The sequence below is a fragment of the Cheilinus undulatus genome, linkage group 8 (assembly GCF_018320785.1).
Source record: "Cheilinus undulatus linkage group 8, ASM1832078v1, whole genome shotgun sequence".
Lineage (NCBI taxonomy): Eukaryota > Metazoa > Chordata > Actinopteri > Labriformes > Labridae > Cheilinus > Cheilinus undulatus.
In genome coordinates this window covers 47,284,511-47,299,768 of record NC_054872.1, presented here as the reverse complement: position 1 = coordinate 47,299,768, position 15,258 = coordinate 47,284,511, and the positions used below count along the sequence as shown (strand labels likewise).

General features: G+C 40.0%; 1 protein-coding gene across 8 annotated transcripts in view; it reads left to right on the top strand.

Moving 5' to 3' along the window:
- sema6e (sema domain, transmembrane domain (TM), and cytoplasmic domain, (semaphorin) 6E) overlaps positions 1–15,258 on the top strand; it is a 355,217-nt gene that overhangs the window by 260,721 nt on the left and 79,238 nt on the right. For all 8 annotated transcript variants that reach the window (XM_041793576.1, XM_041793570.1, XM_041793577.1 and 5 more), the window contains 2 exons: positions 8,753–8,929; positions 9,346–9,483. In XM_041793576.1, coding sequence (XP_041649510.1) covers positions 8,753–8,929; positions 9,346–9,483 — 315 coding nt within the window. The remainder of the gene's footprint in view (positions 1–8,752; positions 8,930–9,345; positions 9,484–15,258) is intronic.

Sequence of the window (15,258 nt, the reverse complement as noted above, 5' to 3'; positions counted from 1 at the left end):
ATATACATGGAGAGCTTTTACCACAGAAATCATGTGAGTCTTAATAAATCAGCCTTAATTAAGTTGATTTCATGTGGAAAAGCTGGGGAAGCACATACTGTGGATGTTATTTGTTGTGTGGGGAAACCATCCAAATCTTCTGAGCTTAAAAGCTGTCATTGATGGACATGGCTGGGATCTCCAGGCTTCAAGAATTAGCTGCTTGCTGCCTTACCACAAATGCTAGCTATGCTAACATTAGCAGACACTGTGCTTATGCAACACCTGACCCAAGCTTCACTACAAAGTTACTTTTAACTCTGAAAGCCTGAAAAAGGTTCAAAGCTCATGTTTACCCCTTTCTTACCAAAACACACAATTGACTTACTTCAAAATAGCTCATTTTCCAGTTAAACACCAGAAATAGTCTGGTCAATAACTAGCAGTTGCATGTTTCCCACAGCCTCATGATGTGACTGGTGTCCCAGTACACACTAATTTGGGATAATAAACACATTCTGAACAGCATTTACTACAGCAGCTGCTCTTTATTGTAGAGAATAACAACAAAGGCAGAGTTTGAAGAACTCTACACAGAGATCCTAGAATTAAATAAAAAAAAAGTCTATTATCCCTGAGCTATTAATGAATGTCAGTATGATAGTACTTGATTTTGTAGTATTAAAATATCCCTCTCTATTGTCTTTCTTGCATTTTTTTTTCATACAACAATTAATTTTGGTTTACTGTAGCACTCTAACCAATAACTGGGGATCAAACAGTGTAAGTCACACACTATTTGACAGCTGTGTGAAGCTTTTATTTCACTGTACAACTCAAGTCTTATCAAATAGAGATTAAAGTGTTGCTTGATCCCATTAAGAAGCTGAAATTTCAACTTGACAGCCTGATTCAGTGCTGAATGTGATGGTACATATTGGCTGTAAGTAGCAAGCCTAACTGTTGATGCTGACTGCTAATTAGAATAGTGTCTCGTCATGTGTAAATGAAGGCTGGTGTTGTTGCAGTATTTTACCTTGTTTTTGCATATCATGCAAATTTCATGCCTTATCTCAAAGTACCAGATTTCTGATTTTAGAGAAACATTGTATAATCCAATATTGTTGTTATCAGCCTAACTGGCAAATATACATTCTCATCAGTTTTATTTACCTTTATTTAGACAGGATAGCAGGAAGGAAAGACTGGGATTCGCTCTCACAACCAGTGCATTGAGGACTCTGGCCTCTGTATATGAGTGCCAGCTCTACCCACTGAGCTTAACTGTTCTTATCCTTTAAGTTTATTGTAACTTAAAGCACGCGCTGCATCAAGCAGTTCAGTGTCCTCACCTCTATCAGCTTTTTTGTGAATGTAGTGGATGCGAATTTCAACACTGCCATCACACCATTTGTGGCCATATCAGTTCTGTAACATCTGTATTGATACATGCACCAGTGAAGAGCTTGTAATAATACATTTCCATATCAGTTTATATTTAGGACAGGCCTTATAATAACCATGACTTATAATAGTTAGATTAGATATCCTTTGCTTTTAAATGTATTTGCAAAATGATGCTAGGGAGTGTAAGCAGACACAACTGCAACTCAAGAGCGCCAAAAGTTAATATCAATTCTCAAATGGCCTTTTATAAAAAAAAAAAAAAACTCCCAAGAAAGGTAGTTTACCATCAAAAGTGGAACAAAACAAAGGTTATTCTACATTTGTGACAAGAGAAACATGGTTTTGCCATACAAGTACAATCCGCATCATAAATGGGTTACTGTAACATTGATTTATTTTGCAGTATCACCCCTGTCACCTATTCAAAACAAATTATCTACAGCCTTTTGCAACTTCATCAAAAACTATTTGCCTTGAATATTTTTAAGTTTACTTAAACAAAGTCATCTTCTAAGTGTCAGCTTGTACATCATAAATCATAATCACGAAGCGCTTCGTCTCAGATTCTAGTAATGCTTGGTTGGCTCCTCTGAGAACATCTGCACTGACTCACATGAAAAAACTTGGCCATTAGTTGGACGTCAGTGTTCCTGTTCAGAGCCAGGCTTGAGTTATAAAACAGGCCTTTTATAGAAAACACCAGGATCTGTTCTTTAATGGTTTATATGCAGGTATTATGTTCTGTTTCAACATAATGTACCAGCAGTGTTTCCACACTCTGGGCTGTGATTGGTATCGATAAGTGAGCTGAAGTGGAACGCACTGCCGTGTCCCTCATTAAAAGCCATCGGATTTGTGCAGCATTCAATGTCTCCCCACATCGGAGGCGAGCCGCACGGGGAGGGCGGGCGCCTTTGAAGACTGAGCAGACTAAAAGATGCTCATCTGCAGCTTGTATGGAGGACTCGATGTGTGTGTGTGCTGTTACATTTGAGGATCTAATCATATCAGATGAAGAGGCTGCACACTAGAGCGGCGCAGAATGGCTCAAAAATCACAAGTTAAGAATAATCACTTAAATGGCAATTCTATTATATATTTTGATATTATTTTCTGTATTGAAATAACAAATGGTGGTTGAAATACCAGAATTAAAAACTTTTTATGATTCTAGCATAAACAACATTAAAAACAGTCTGGTGGCACAGCATCAAGAAGTGTGTCTCGGAGCTGTTTTCAGTGGGTTGTGAATGGGTGCCTTAAAAACTGTGCTAAGAAGTTTAAAATGTGCAAAAGGCCCAGGCAAACATACAACCAAAAACATTATTCTACCCTTTTTCCCCAGCACAATGAGTTCATTTTGTTTTTTGTTATTCGTCCTGCAATTTCAACATTTTATCTCAATTTTTTGAGCATTAGAAGCTGGTTTCCTCAAGACAGCGAAATTTCTGGAAATTTTCCTAAATTGAATCGTTAGCATGAGACACTGAGGTGATGTAAGGTCTGATATGCATGCAGGGCTTCTTCTTAAAAACCCTGTAAAATGAAATCCAAAATTTGTGTCTTAACACAGTAGATATGTTGGAATATGGTTGCTAAACGTGGGAAAGCACTGAGATCTACATGTGACTGAATTTTGGATTTAGACTGTTTAGACCGTTAGAAAGTTTAGCACATCTTTCCTGGCTTGGTTTCATGTGGGCGGGGCCAATATGTGGGCTCATGATGTCATGAGCCCACAGTGGAGAATGACCCCGCCCCTCTAACACTACAATATAAAATCACAGAACAGTTTATCTCAGTACAGTCTGTTGTTAGCTGATGTCACTGCCTTTCGTGAAAGTTAACAGTCAGTTGAATGCTGTTTTATTGTTCATTGTGAAGTAAATTTGTAAAATCCAACAGCCACAGTGGTCTACGGATCATTTAAAGCAGTGTTACTCAACCTTCCTCAACTAAAGAGCCAAATTGTTGAAAAATGCCTTTGCAAGAGCCACAATCTTAGTAGTGATAAGTGGCATTAAAACTAAAAGGTCCCAAAAATGGTCAAAATCAGCAAAAGGGGGCACGGTAAAAAAAAATGGGTAGAAAGTGAAAAAAAAAATAGGGAGAATAAGTGGCAAAAATGGGTGAGAAGTTACCAAAAATTGAGTCACAGGTGCCAAAAATTGTCAAAAAACAGCAAAAACATGGCAAAAAGTGAGTGTTAAAGTGATTAAAATGGGCAAAGAGGTGGGTAAAATGGACAAAAAAGCAGCAAAGAGTGGCAAAAATGGGGAAAAGCGGGGTATTACATGGCAAAAGTTAGCTTGAATGGGCAAGAAGTGGCATCAAAAGAGAAAAAATGCAAAAAGCAGGATTAAAGAGGAAAAAAACTGGTGAAAAAGTGGCAAAAGTTGGCTAAAAGTGGCAAAACAAGTGACAAAAGTGGGCTTAAAGCAGTGAAAATGGATTTAAAGTGGCAAAAATGGGGGAAAAATGCAAGGAATTATACTGACAAAAATAAAGGTTAACATTTAAAGTCAACTGTATAAGTGTGGAAAACAGATTAATTTGACTTGCAATGCATAATTTCTGAGGTCAAAGTTTCCCTTTTTTTAAGGTTTTCATGGGGGAATGATGGTTTAACTGAGACATAGAAGAGCCACAAATGATCACAAAAGACCCACATGTAGCTCTCAAGCCACACGTTGAGTATCACTGATTTAAAGCATCATAACAGAGATTTGAGCCAGAAAACGGACTTTTTCTCTTCTTCTAAGGTCAACAAAAGGTCAAGAGGCAGGCTCATGGCGTGAGTGCTTTCCTCAATTCAGATTGTAGCATTTTTTTATTTTCACTGTACAGGGTCTTTAAACATGATCGTTTTGTCTACTCTCCTTATTCCAATAATTTGTCAATCAAGGGTCCAAACTGCAACATTTTTATCAATTCCAACTGATAAAAATTTTTTGAAAATATTATTTGCATATTTTCTTTAGAGCCACTGGTCTAATTTGTCAAAACAATGGCCACATGTTCAAATACTGAGGCTGTGAAAATTGTCTTTACTCTTGAATGCTGTTTCAAAATGATAAAATCTCAATTATTTTAATAATAAGTGGTATCAAAAAGTTTAAAAGTTTCATTATCTTTGGTGACTTTTTGGACCGAAACAGAGTGAACGCACTGTCAAAACTGCACGATTACATTAGAAACATTTGGAAAATTGGATGGGCCACTAAAGAGCAAGGTTGTTGATACATATGCATGAGTGTCATCTGCATATCAATCAAACTGATGCCTTATTAGATATCATTGAGGATGTTGTCTAATTTGAAAATATAGCCGTGTATCTTAAAAACAAGATATCCTTCCCAGCTCTAGAGTACACACAGCAGATACACATCACAGGTTTACAAACAGGCAGGCAGTACACAGGCTCCTCCATGCCTCCTGAAGCAGAGCCAGCCTGACAGCCAGCCAGATACCGCTGCGGCTCCACACTGGGGAAACATGCGCCGCTTCGCATCTGGCGCCAAAAACATCACATCTGCCTTGCCTCTCCCCGGAGAGGAGCGAGATAAATGAAATCTAACCAGAACGCATCACGCAATACTACCAAGCCGTTGCCGGTACGTGCCAGTCAGGTCCATGTGGGTAAACACAGCAGCCTCCGTGGGACAGAGCGAGGGTGAGGTGAGGGCGCAGGGGCCGCCGCTGCTGACGTCCTTTTATAGAAGAATCTAGAAAGGATGTGCTGCCAAATACATTACTGGGTTTATTAGAGGAAGTTTGTTTGTTCAAATCCCAGGGTTGGAGAGAGAAAATGCAGGGAGATAAAATGAATGAATAAAGCTTATCCTTCTGTCAACAAGCTGCAGACTCAAGGTGAACTCTGAGATCGACTCCTAATCCTTCACAGCTTCCACTGGAACCAGCTTTAGACTGTGGTAATACTGGGCAGCTCCCTGGTGTCAGCTTGTGGGGCTGGATGAATATGAAGCAGCTCTTCATAAAGAAACATTTCAGAAAATTCAAACCTGAAAAGAGATTACAAAGTTGCTCAACAACAGGGCAGTTTGATCGATTGAATAGTTGTAGGTGGAGGGATAAACTGGGAGATGAATTAATGGGATGGAGGGATTAAAGGATGTAGGCGATGGAGGATGTGAACAGAGGGTTGGTGGATGAAGTGATTGATCACTCTGCTGCTTTATACAATGAGCTCAGTATTCGCCCACTTGAGTTTACCATGGGAAATCGGCTTTGACAAAACAAAACAAAGCTGAGAGTCTAACAAGCACATTTGGCATTGTTAGCCTGCTTCATTTACGTCAGCTACGAGAGATGTGACAGCTCTGATTCAAAGGATCTTCACCACGGATGGGTTACATGGAGGCTAGAGCTATACTGATCATTTTAAAGCTGGGGCCTGTTTGTCACATTTTTAAATGATTTAAAGGTACATTTTGGATCCACATAAATGAAACTATAATCTCGAGAACAATGACATGCATTTCAATCAAATCACATCCTCACATCCTCCTAAATTAGTGGTCTATTTAAGCTGCAAGATTTCCGGTCTCTTCCTCTGCTCTGTCCTGGATCAGCACTGTGCTCTCGCTTTCAACCCACCTCCACCTGTTGGCTCCAACTGGGGGTTTAAGCTGTTATCTTACCACTCCTCAAACTCTGTATGTAAAAATCTGCGAGGAGTGATTAAGACAGAGCCTGATGCAAAACATGTTATGTTGCCATAATAAATGCTTAAACTAACTACAAGGTGAGATTGCTTCCGCTTATAGCCAAAAGTCAGGTTTTAATGGCCTCAACAATATCCTTAGGGGTAGAATGTCAAAGTTGGTTTGGCAGATAAACTGTTTCACATATACATGGCATGGGACATGTTTCACATCCATCCCAACCACACCCCATATGAGGTGTTTGAAAACAACAGACCCTTAAAAAAATCTTAGTGGGGGATTGGACAAATTTCTGTCTGCCACATTTATTGCGGAGCAACAAAACATGACATAGTAAACTATGTAACCCAAGATTAACAGGCAGCAGCAGCTTTTATCATTCACTATCAATGGAGCCAAATGGTACATCAAACTCTTACTGAAGCTGCCCAGAAGAAGAGCAAAAACATATTTTCCAAAGAAAAGCTTTCATTGTGGTTCTTTTAACACAGAAATATTGTCCAGTTCTGATAAATTTACAATCAGGAGTGCAAATTGGCGGGGAGATGGGGTTGTAGGGGGGTAATCCCTGATTCTGTTTCTGATATCCCCTCCTCTAATGATAACTTTTTAACTCTTGGTGGGATACGTTTCATCCCTAACCTGACACGCCAGAGGGATTTGTTTCACACATCCATCTGGTAAACCTTCCATAGACAGTGTTTGGGAAAGGGCAGAGCCTTTGAAAAAAAAAACTCAGAGGGTGACTGGATGAACTTTCTGTCTGTCACATCTTTACAGGCCAATCAGAGCAACAAAAAATGTGACATCATAGCCCAACCCGAGGTGTGCCACTACCGAGGAGTAAACTCCATAGAGAACTGCATAACGCAACCCATGGCAACTATAGACATGTCAGTACACGACTTTTGTCGTTTTTAAAAAGAAAACAACTCACTGCTGTTCTTTGGTCTTCTTTTAACAAAGATATGTTGTCAAATTCTGATCAAACGTACACTTTAGCAGCATCCACGCTAATCTCTTCAGCCATAATTGCACCGGCCTCTTGTTGCTGCTTGCTTACGTCACAACTCTGCCGTGCCCAAAATTACTGCCCCTCGACTCTGATTGGTCCTGTCACTCTCTGACCGGGCCCAAACGGTTCAGGCGGGAGCTTTGCAAGATGGATTCACCAGTGAGAAACACGGAAACAGCATCTGCTTTGCAAGGTTATTTCATCCCTGTCTCTGCTTGGACAGACTGCATCCTACTCTTTACAGCGATGGTCCAACCCCAGCATTCCCTGTGCAATTAAAACGTTTTTGACACATGACCAAGACTTGAGAAATAAGTGCTCATACTGGGGTCTGGTAGTCGCTTACAGCCTGAGCTCTCACACTGAGGAGTGAAATCAGGATGGACCAGGTGCAGTGCAAGGATTACAACTTCGGTGCCCCCAATTAATATCAAGCGTTTCCACCTCTATTTTAAGAATAAATGATTGCAATGTGGGAAATATTCAGCCCATGATAGAGGCAGTCTTTTGTTTACATAACAGTCCTCCATGTCTAGCTTAATGTTTCATGTGTACTGCCTTTGCCATGGCTGTGTTTGTTATGCTTCCTCATTCACCTAATTTCAGTACATATAGATAAGTGTCATCTGCATAGCAATGGATTGACTGCTCCATACGTCACCTTGAAGAAGCACATATAACGCCTGGAACACACTGATTTTTTTAAAGATGTATGTATGTGGCTTTTTATGCCTTTATTGACAGACGAGGACAGTAGATAGTCAGTAACAGGGATGGGAGAGTGGGAGAGAGACATGCGGGAAAGGAGTCACTTTTCAGCCTTGAACCAGGGCTGCCCATGTGCATGCTGCCTACTTAACCTCTAGACCATCTGTGCCCCAAACTGAAAGACTTTTAAATGGTAATTGATAAATATGCCATTGAGTTATGTAGTACACATCTCTGTGTTGTGCTCATTAAGATATCTTCAGGTTTTCTGGTTCTGCAAACATAGCCAGGCCAGGCAAGGTGAGATCATGCATGGGCTGAAGTCAGCTCTATATGGCTTTTTTGGGCCAGATCTAAGCTCTTGAAGAGTGCAAGAGTAGGATGTTTATTTGGAACAAGAAACAACTATCCCATCATTACAATCAAAGCATCCAGACACAGCTGACAAAAGCAGTAATTTTATCTTGCAACACAAATTTTTTTGGTCTACCACTGACGACTCCTGTGTGTTGGTTTGTGTTGTTTCGTATTTTTGGTGTTTTCCTTGTGTCGTTTAAATCTAAAGCACAAAAATAAAGTGATTGAGGCAGTGACAGACAAAAATCTTACATGTTTTGCAAAGTATTGTTTCTCCTTTTGTCCTAGAAATTGGGGACATTGAGGAGAGAAAGTAGAGCCCATGTCTGGTCTAAACAAAGCATCATAACAAAAGGTCTGTTTCTGTGGGGAATACTATGCTGTCAGACACTAGGACAACAATATGAGCCAGTTACTGGCACAAACATTGGGTCCTTCAGCCTGCAGAGATAACACTGAAGCCATTTAGATCCATTTCTTTGCTCCTGGCTGAGGCGGTCTACTCAGATTAATCTACCTAGGCCCAAAATTCAAAGCAGCTTTTTAACATAGTTGCATTTATAATGATCTGTCTTCTTGTTTGTTTTTGTTTTTAATGCAGATTCAAGTTGACCCAGATTGCTGTGGACACATCTGCGGGGCCGTATAAGAACCACACAGTGATTTTTCTGGGCTCAGACAACGGCCATGTGCTAAAGATCCTGGCCAGCACTGAGGGAGCAAACGCATCCTTCAACACCCAAGTCCTGGAGGATATCGACGTCTACAACCCCAACAAGTCAGACATTGTTGTATTAAATGTCTGAATTGCTTCTCCTCTCTTCTCTCTGTGTTTATTTTACGTGCTTCCTTTGTCTCTTTCCTTTGTGTCTTTCTTTTACTTTGTCTTATCTTTTCTTTGTCTCCTTCTTGCTTTCTCTCCTCCCCTCTGTGTTCTGCCCACCCACGTCTCCTTCTATTGTAACACTTTGCATCACCCTGTACAGCTAGAGGGGATGTTTCTTTTTCTTCCTGTGTCTCCTTTTGTTTTTTGACTGCACAGCTTGTGAAGTGTATCTGCATGGAGTTTGATTCACAGCCGGCTTCCTGTATAATTTTCAGACTCTGCTTTTAGTCTGTAGGGCTGATTTTAAAAAAATGAAACGAAATGGAAAATGTCTGATCTTGCTACTCTGTGTTTTTCTGTGTTCTTAGATGCAACGTTCGGGGGGAGGACAGGAGGGTGCTGGGTCTCGAGTTGGATCGAGACCATCATGCATTGTTTGTGGCATTCTCCAGCTGCGTGATCCGTGTGCCGCTGAGCCGCTGCTCTGACTACAGCTCCTGCAAAAAGTGAGTCACCTGTAGAGTAAAGGTTCAGAGCTGTCACGGCAGGAGGTTGTTTATGCCTCTACTGAAACAATTAGAGCATTAATCAATCACTTGGCTGACTCTGAGAGTTTAGTTTAGTCCAGTTAGGAGAAAAAGGATAACCACTTTTATGATGGGAGTGAGTCTTTGCCAAAGTAGAGGAGTCAAAATATAATGGCCTACTGGTTTGGCAGCACTCCTGCACTGTGGCTAAGTCCTCTATGCATGCATCCACATCTCAGGTATGTGGCTCTTTTCCAGCCAAGCATGGAAAGTAGACCCTGGAAGGACCCAATTCTTCGTTTCTGAAACTCACAAATAACTCACACTTTAACACTGCTGTCAAGTTTTGTAGGTTTTGTGATGCAGTGTCATTTTGCTTTATCACCACTGCAGAAATATACATCAATTCTTGTAAGGGGCAACAAAAGTTCAAAGCACATCAGCAACGAGCATCAAACTGAACCACTGGGGCTGCAAGAACTAAAGGACCCTTGCACCCCAGTGCATGCTGGTGTGTGCTGCAACCATAGATGTATAGCAATAGTTGGGTTTTAGAAACCTAACCCTAACCCAGCATAGCTGAGAGACCATGTATTTAAAACAGGGGTCAAACTCAAGGCCTGGGGGCCAAATCTGGCCCGTGGAGCAGTTGAATCTGGCCTGCAAAATTATGTAGTATTTCTGTCATGGACCATCAGCATAGGGTCTGCAGATTTCCTTAAGTCTAAAAATGTAAACTCATCGTTGATGATTTAAAATATCCTTATTAAGTGATAAAATCTGAAAAAGTAAAGAGTAAAAATAATAGAATAAGAAGTCAGGAATGTGGGAAAAAAATAAATTTGTGTTTTAATCTTGTATTTTCAATTTTGCATCTTACAATTAGGACTCAAACTTAGGATTTTGACTTTTTATTTTGTACTTTGACCATTTCAACTCATCATTTTGACTTATATAATAATTTGAGCTTTAAGATTCATAGTTTTAAAATTTAAGTCATATTTTGACCTTTTTGACTTATTATTTTGTATTTTATCTAATATTTTCAACTCCTGATATGAGAACATTGAAACTATTAATGCACAACTATCTCCACTTGGTAAAACAAGCTAACAAGCCATGTTGAGTTATTAAAAGAAAAAGAAGGAAATGTTCCAGTCAGAAACTCCTGATGCTTTCTCATCTTCATCTTTCCTTGTTCCTCGACTATTTCAATCCAGGGAAAATGGGAGCAGGGGAAAAATGTGCCACATCATCATGCTGCTTTACCTATATACCATCAGGATACTACAGTAAAAGTCAATGGACACAAGCTTAATTTGTCGATAAAGCTCACTCCCGTTGTGTGTAATTTGGTCAAAATGTTAAAGTATTAATGAGGACTCAGATTGAGAGGATGCATAAGGGTATCAACATCATTTAAAATCAACAATCCCTGTTTACCCAACTCCCCTCCTCTCATCCAGTTTCCCACTCTATCCACTCAAAATAAAGGCGAAAGAAGTTCTAATAGAGTAGAATAAGACAACACTTGGATCAGGCAGAGTCCCACTAAATAACAGAACTGGCAGTAAGAATCCATGCAGCTTGTCACATGTAAAATTCATGCAGTAGAAATTGGAGGTTGCATAAATATGAATAAAGGATTTCAGCAAAATCTTAAGGCAGGCGGTCGGTAAAAAGTCCTAGAAACAGAATAAGTCAAGTACTTGGAACATTTTTTAAAAAGCAGTCTGAAGAGTGAGACCACACTGAGAGGCTCTGCCCAGAAACTCTGCATGAAATCAGAGTTTCCTGTCCGTGTACCGAGAAGAACTGGCACTCGCACTGCCAGGTAACTCAAGTAAAGCCGGATCAATTTCCTTTGCAACTACCAATTTGAGAGATTGTGTCCACTCCTGATGCTTTTGGACAAAAGCCTGTTCCAAATGGCAGATGCTATGCTATTATCCGCCTGCTACATGGAGCAGCTCGGGACCCACTTTCCCCTCAAAGCACTTATTTGTGGTGTTGGCATGGAGCGAGAGTAAGATTGAACTGAGCAGTAGGGATGTGTGGCTGCCATGTAAGAAATACTGTGGTAGGAGGCGAGGTTGAGCATTTTCAATAAGCTGATTCTGATCTGATCCCTGCCAAAGCTTCATATTTTAATCCATGTGATCCAATCTGCTTATACCGCCTCTATAAGCATTTCTTAAGAGTGCCCTATTTGAGGAAAATAGTGCCATTTTCTCTGAGTGTTCCTATGTTAGTTAACTCTCTAAGCAATGTTGTTTTGTTAAAAGTGGAAATTACTGGAAACTATTGATTTACAAGATAAATGTCCCAATTCTTAACGCTCCTTGTTTTTCTATGTGCTGGTTTTCTGTATTAGAAGGGCTTAGATTTTGGATTTGGCTGCTTGAATTCATCATAACGATATGATATTTGGTTGAAAAGTTTGTATATAGAGAAAGTAAACACAAGGAAGCTTCAGGAGCAAATAATGTGACATTTTAAGCTCTTTCTGAGAGCATTATTCAGTTTTAGTGAATCAGACCTGTAGTGTTGTTACTGCTTTTTATCACTTTTTGTGTTTATTAAGATAAAATACAATTAATGATGATCTTTCTGAAAGATCTTTATAGCTGTGGCTCTTATGTGTTGGAAAAGCTTCAAACATAAAAGTGCTTGACAAGTGCTTGAATTTGACCTTGGAGAAGGTGTATGGGCCAAGAATTTGAAATGCTGCTCTTTTTAGGGCAAATAAAGACTTTTGGCTGAGGTTTATCTACCTTAGAATTAAAAAAGAAATCTTTGGAGTGTTGTTTTATGCAAATAGAAAGGGCTGGAGCTGGTTCCCACTCATTTCTTTGTGCCGTCAGCATCAGCCGCTGTAACATCATAAAATCTAATGACACTTAAAGACAGAAATGTGCAGCAGAATAGAGGCATATCTGTTTAAACTCTTAGTACAGGCAATGGGCAAAAGGAGGTATGTCTTTAAAAATGTTAAAGCCATTACATTTTTGAACAAAAATGCTTTCTTTTCTGAACTTTACAGCCACTATATTCCACTGCAGGATTTGCTGATGCTGAGTTCCTTCAGGGGCAAGACATTCTTTAGGTTTCTACATTAGTAATGGTGATACCATTTCTCCCCTTATGAGAAAGCCTAAAAATCCCAAGTATTGAATCAATTTTGGAAGGAAGGGGCTCTAAGTAAAAACAAAAACTCACATAAGCCATTTAGGTTGTAAAACAGACCAAAATCACACCTATTTCACAAGTTATACCTTGGAAATCTCTATAAATTTGTTACATTTCCACAGAGATGTAAAATAAGTCCACCACCACTCTTTAATGTCTCATTTCATCTACACCTTGTGTATTTTTTTTTCAACACAGATCTTTATCCAAAGAGAAAGCCAGTTTCCTTTAGTTTAAGACAATACAGAAATCTGAAATGAAACAGAAACAGTTTGCAATTTCACACAGGAATTCCCAGAGCAAACGCAATTACAAATGTTTGCTAGAGAAACCAGGCAGATGTCTGACAATACAAATCTCCTGTATCCTGAAGGGGTATATAGTCATATATGATGCCTCCAGTTTTACGCTAAAATTTCTCCTACTGCAAAAAATCCAAGGCAACCAATACTTATCTCAAAGTTTAGCACTACTCTCTACCTGTATAATGTCTTACTTTGTTACGAGTATTGGCATGGAGCTGGGCAGAGATGCAAAACTGCATTTCACAAGTTCTGGAGGAAACAGGATGTTTGAGACACGTTGAGCCACTGCCCGTTGGTCAAATGCTGTGATGTCACTTTCTGTGACATAGACTGAGCTCTGCTTATTGGCTGGGAAAAATAATATGGGTCTACTGCCTCACAGAGCGGTGAGGAAGGGCATTAAGGACATCCATGGAAGGGACCATATATTGTTCCTTCCCTGACAAAGGGTTAAGCATATCCAATACTCAGACATTTCTTGTATTCTATAGCCCAGTGGTGTAAAAACTTTTTTTCACTGAGGGCTACATTCAGAAATATAAAAGGATGTTGGAGCCACTTTAATATCCACAAGGCGATGTATAAGTCAGAAGCAGAATAAAGGAGGAGCTGGGGTGGAGAAGGGTTGCAAGAGCAACATGCAGAGCAGGCAACCTGGCCAGGCAAGAGCAGTTTAAATAAGGCAGCATGAAAGCGATTGGCCAATAGCTTGCTTTGGGTGAATCAGCTGGCCATCAGCTGATCGGGGCAGAGCTTGACCACGTAGCCTGCCTGAAATAATGCTAAAAGCTCTATTTAATGGCTAACAAGGAAAATAGACAGTCATTTCCAGGTTTTTGTAACCTGACACATCCATCTAGAAAACCACTCATAGACAGTGTTTGGGAAAAGGCAGAGCCTTTGAAAAAAAATACTTGGAGGGTGAGTGGATGAACATTCTGTCTGTCACATCTTTACGGGCCAATCAGAGCAACAAAACACATGATGTAGCCGCTACCAAGCTGCGCCCCTACCGAAGAAGTAACTCCTTAAAGAACTACATAACCCGAACCGTGGCGACTGCAGACATGTCAGTACGACTTTTGTCGTTTTTGAAAAGCAAACAACTCACTGCTGTTCTTTGTTCTTCTTTTAATGAAGAAATGTCGTCAAGTTCTGATAAAATGTACACTTTAGCAGCATCCACGCTAATCTCTTCCACCATATCTGCAACGGCCTCTTGTTGCTGCTTGCTTAAGTCACAACTCTGCTGTGCCCGCAGGTACTGCCTCTCGACGCTGATTGGTCCTGTCACTTTCTGACCAGGCCCAGACGGTTCAGACGGGAGCTTTGCTAGATGGATTCGCAAGTGAGAAACACCAAAATGGGCGTATCCATCTTTTTTGCAAATTTAAGGTTTTTGGGGATGACAATCAGATTTCAGGTGGGCCTGTTTGGCCCTAAGAGAGCTACACTATGTGTGATGTAATCGTATCAAGAAAGATGCGGTTGGCCGTCCACACAGAGACAAAACGGTAGCCGTTTAGAAATTTGTGCACTCTGGGACCCGGTTTCAAAATGTATCGTTTAAAGTCACCCAAAATGCTGTTTCCGTATGGATGAAATGCCAATATGACAAAAAAACTTTTGCGTATACTGCTGAATTCTTCTACGTGTGGATGGGGCCTCAGTTTAGTCACATCAATATATTTTTCTTGTTGAGATGTTTGTTTACAGAATTAGCATGTTAGCACCGTCTTATGCTGAAACTATGACATGCAATACAGCTGAGCACAGGCTCCATGTTCTCCATGTGGGACATTTTTCTTTTCTTTTCTTTTTTTTTTTTTTTTTTTTTTTTTTTTTTTGTAGAATTTGCTGTGGACCAATCAAAATGGGACGCAGCCAGTTTGGACACCCCTGCTATAGCCCTTTTTTAAAACTTTTTCTTAACCACTGTCCTGATACAAACTGGAAACTCCTTTGAAGGACTTCTTTACACATTGGTATAATGTTTAGCCTCTCAATGTAATGAGCCGTCTGTTTCTACTTTGTCTTAATTTCACTTTTATTCAGACCTTTCATGGAATCAATTTGTAGCCAAGCACAGAAACGCTGCGTCTAATTATCTTATTTTCATCCAGCCTTTCTGCTGTAACGGCGATCCTTTGCATGGCCAAGAAATCATGTAAACTATGAAAATCAGGTAACTTTGATCACCTTCCTCACTTTGGAGTTTCTTTGACGACATGGCACTAGAGTATCAGGGTGCTGCAACTTT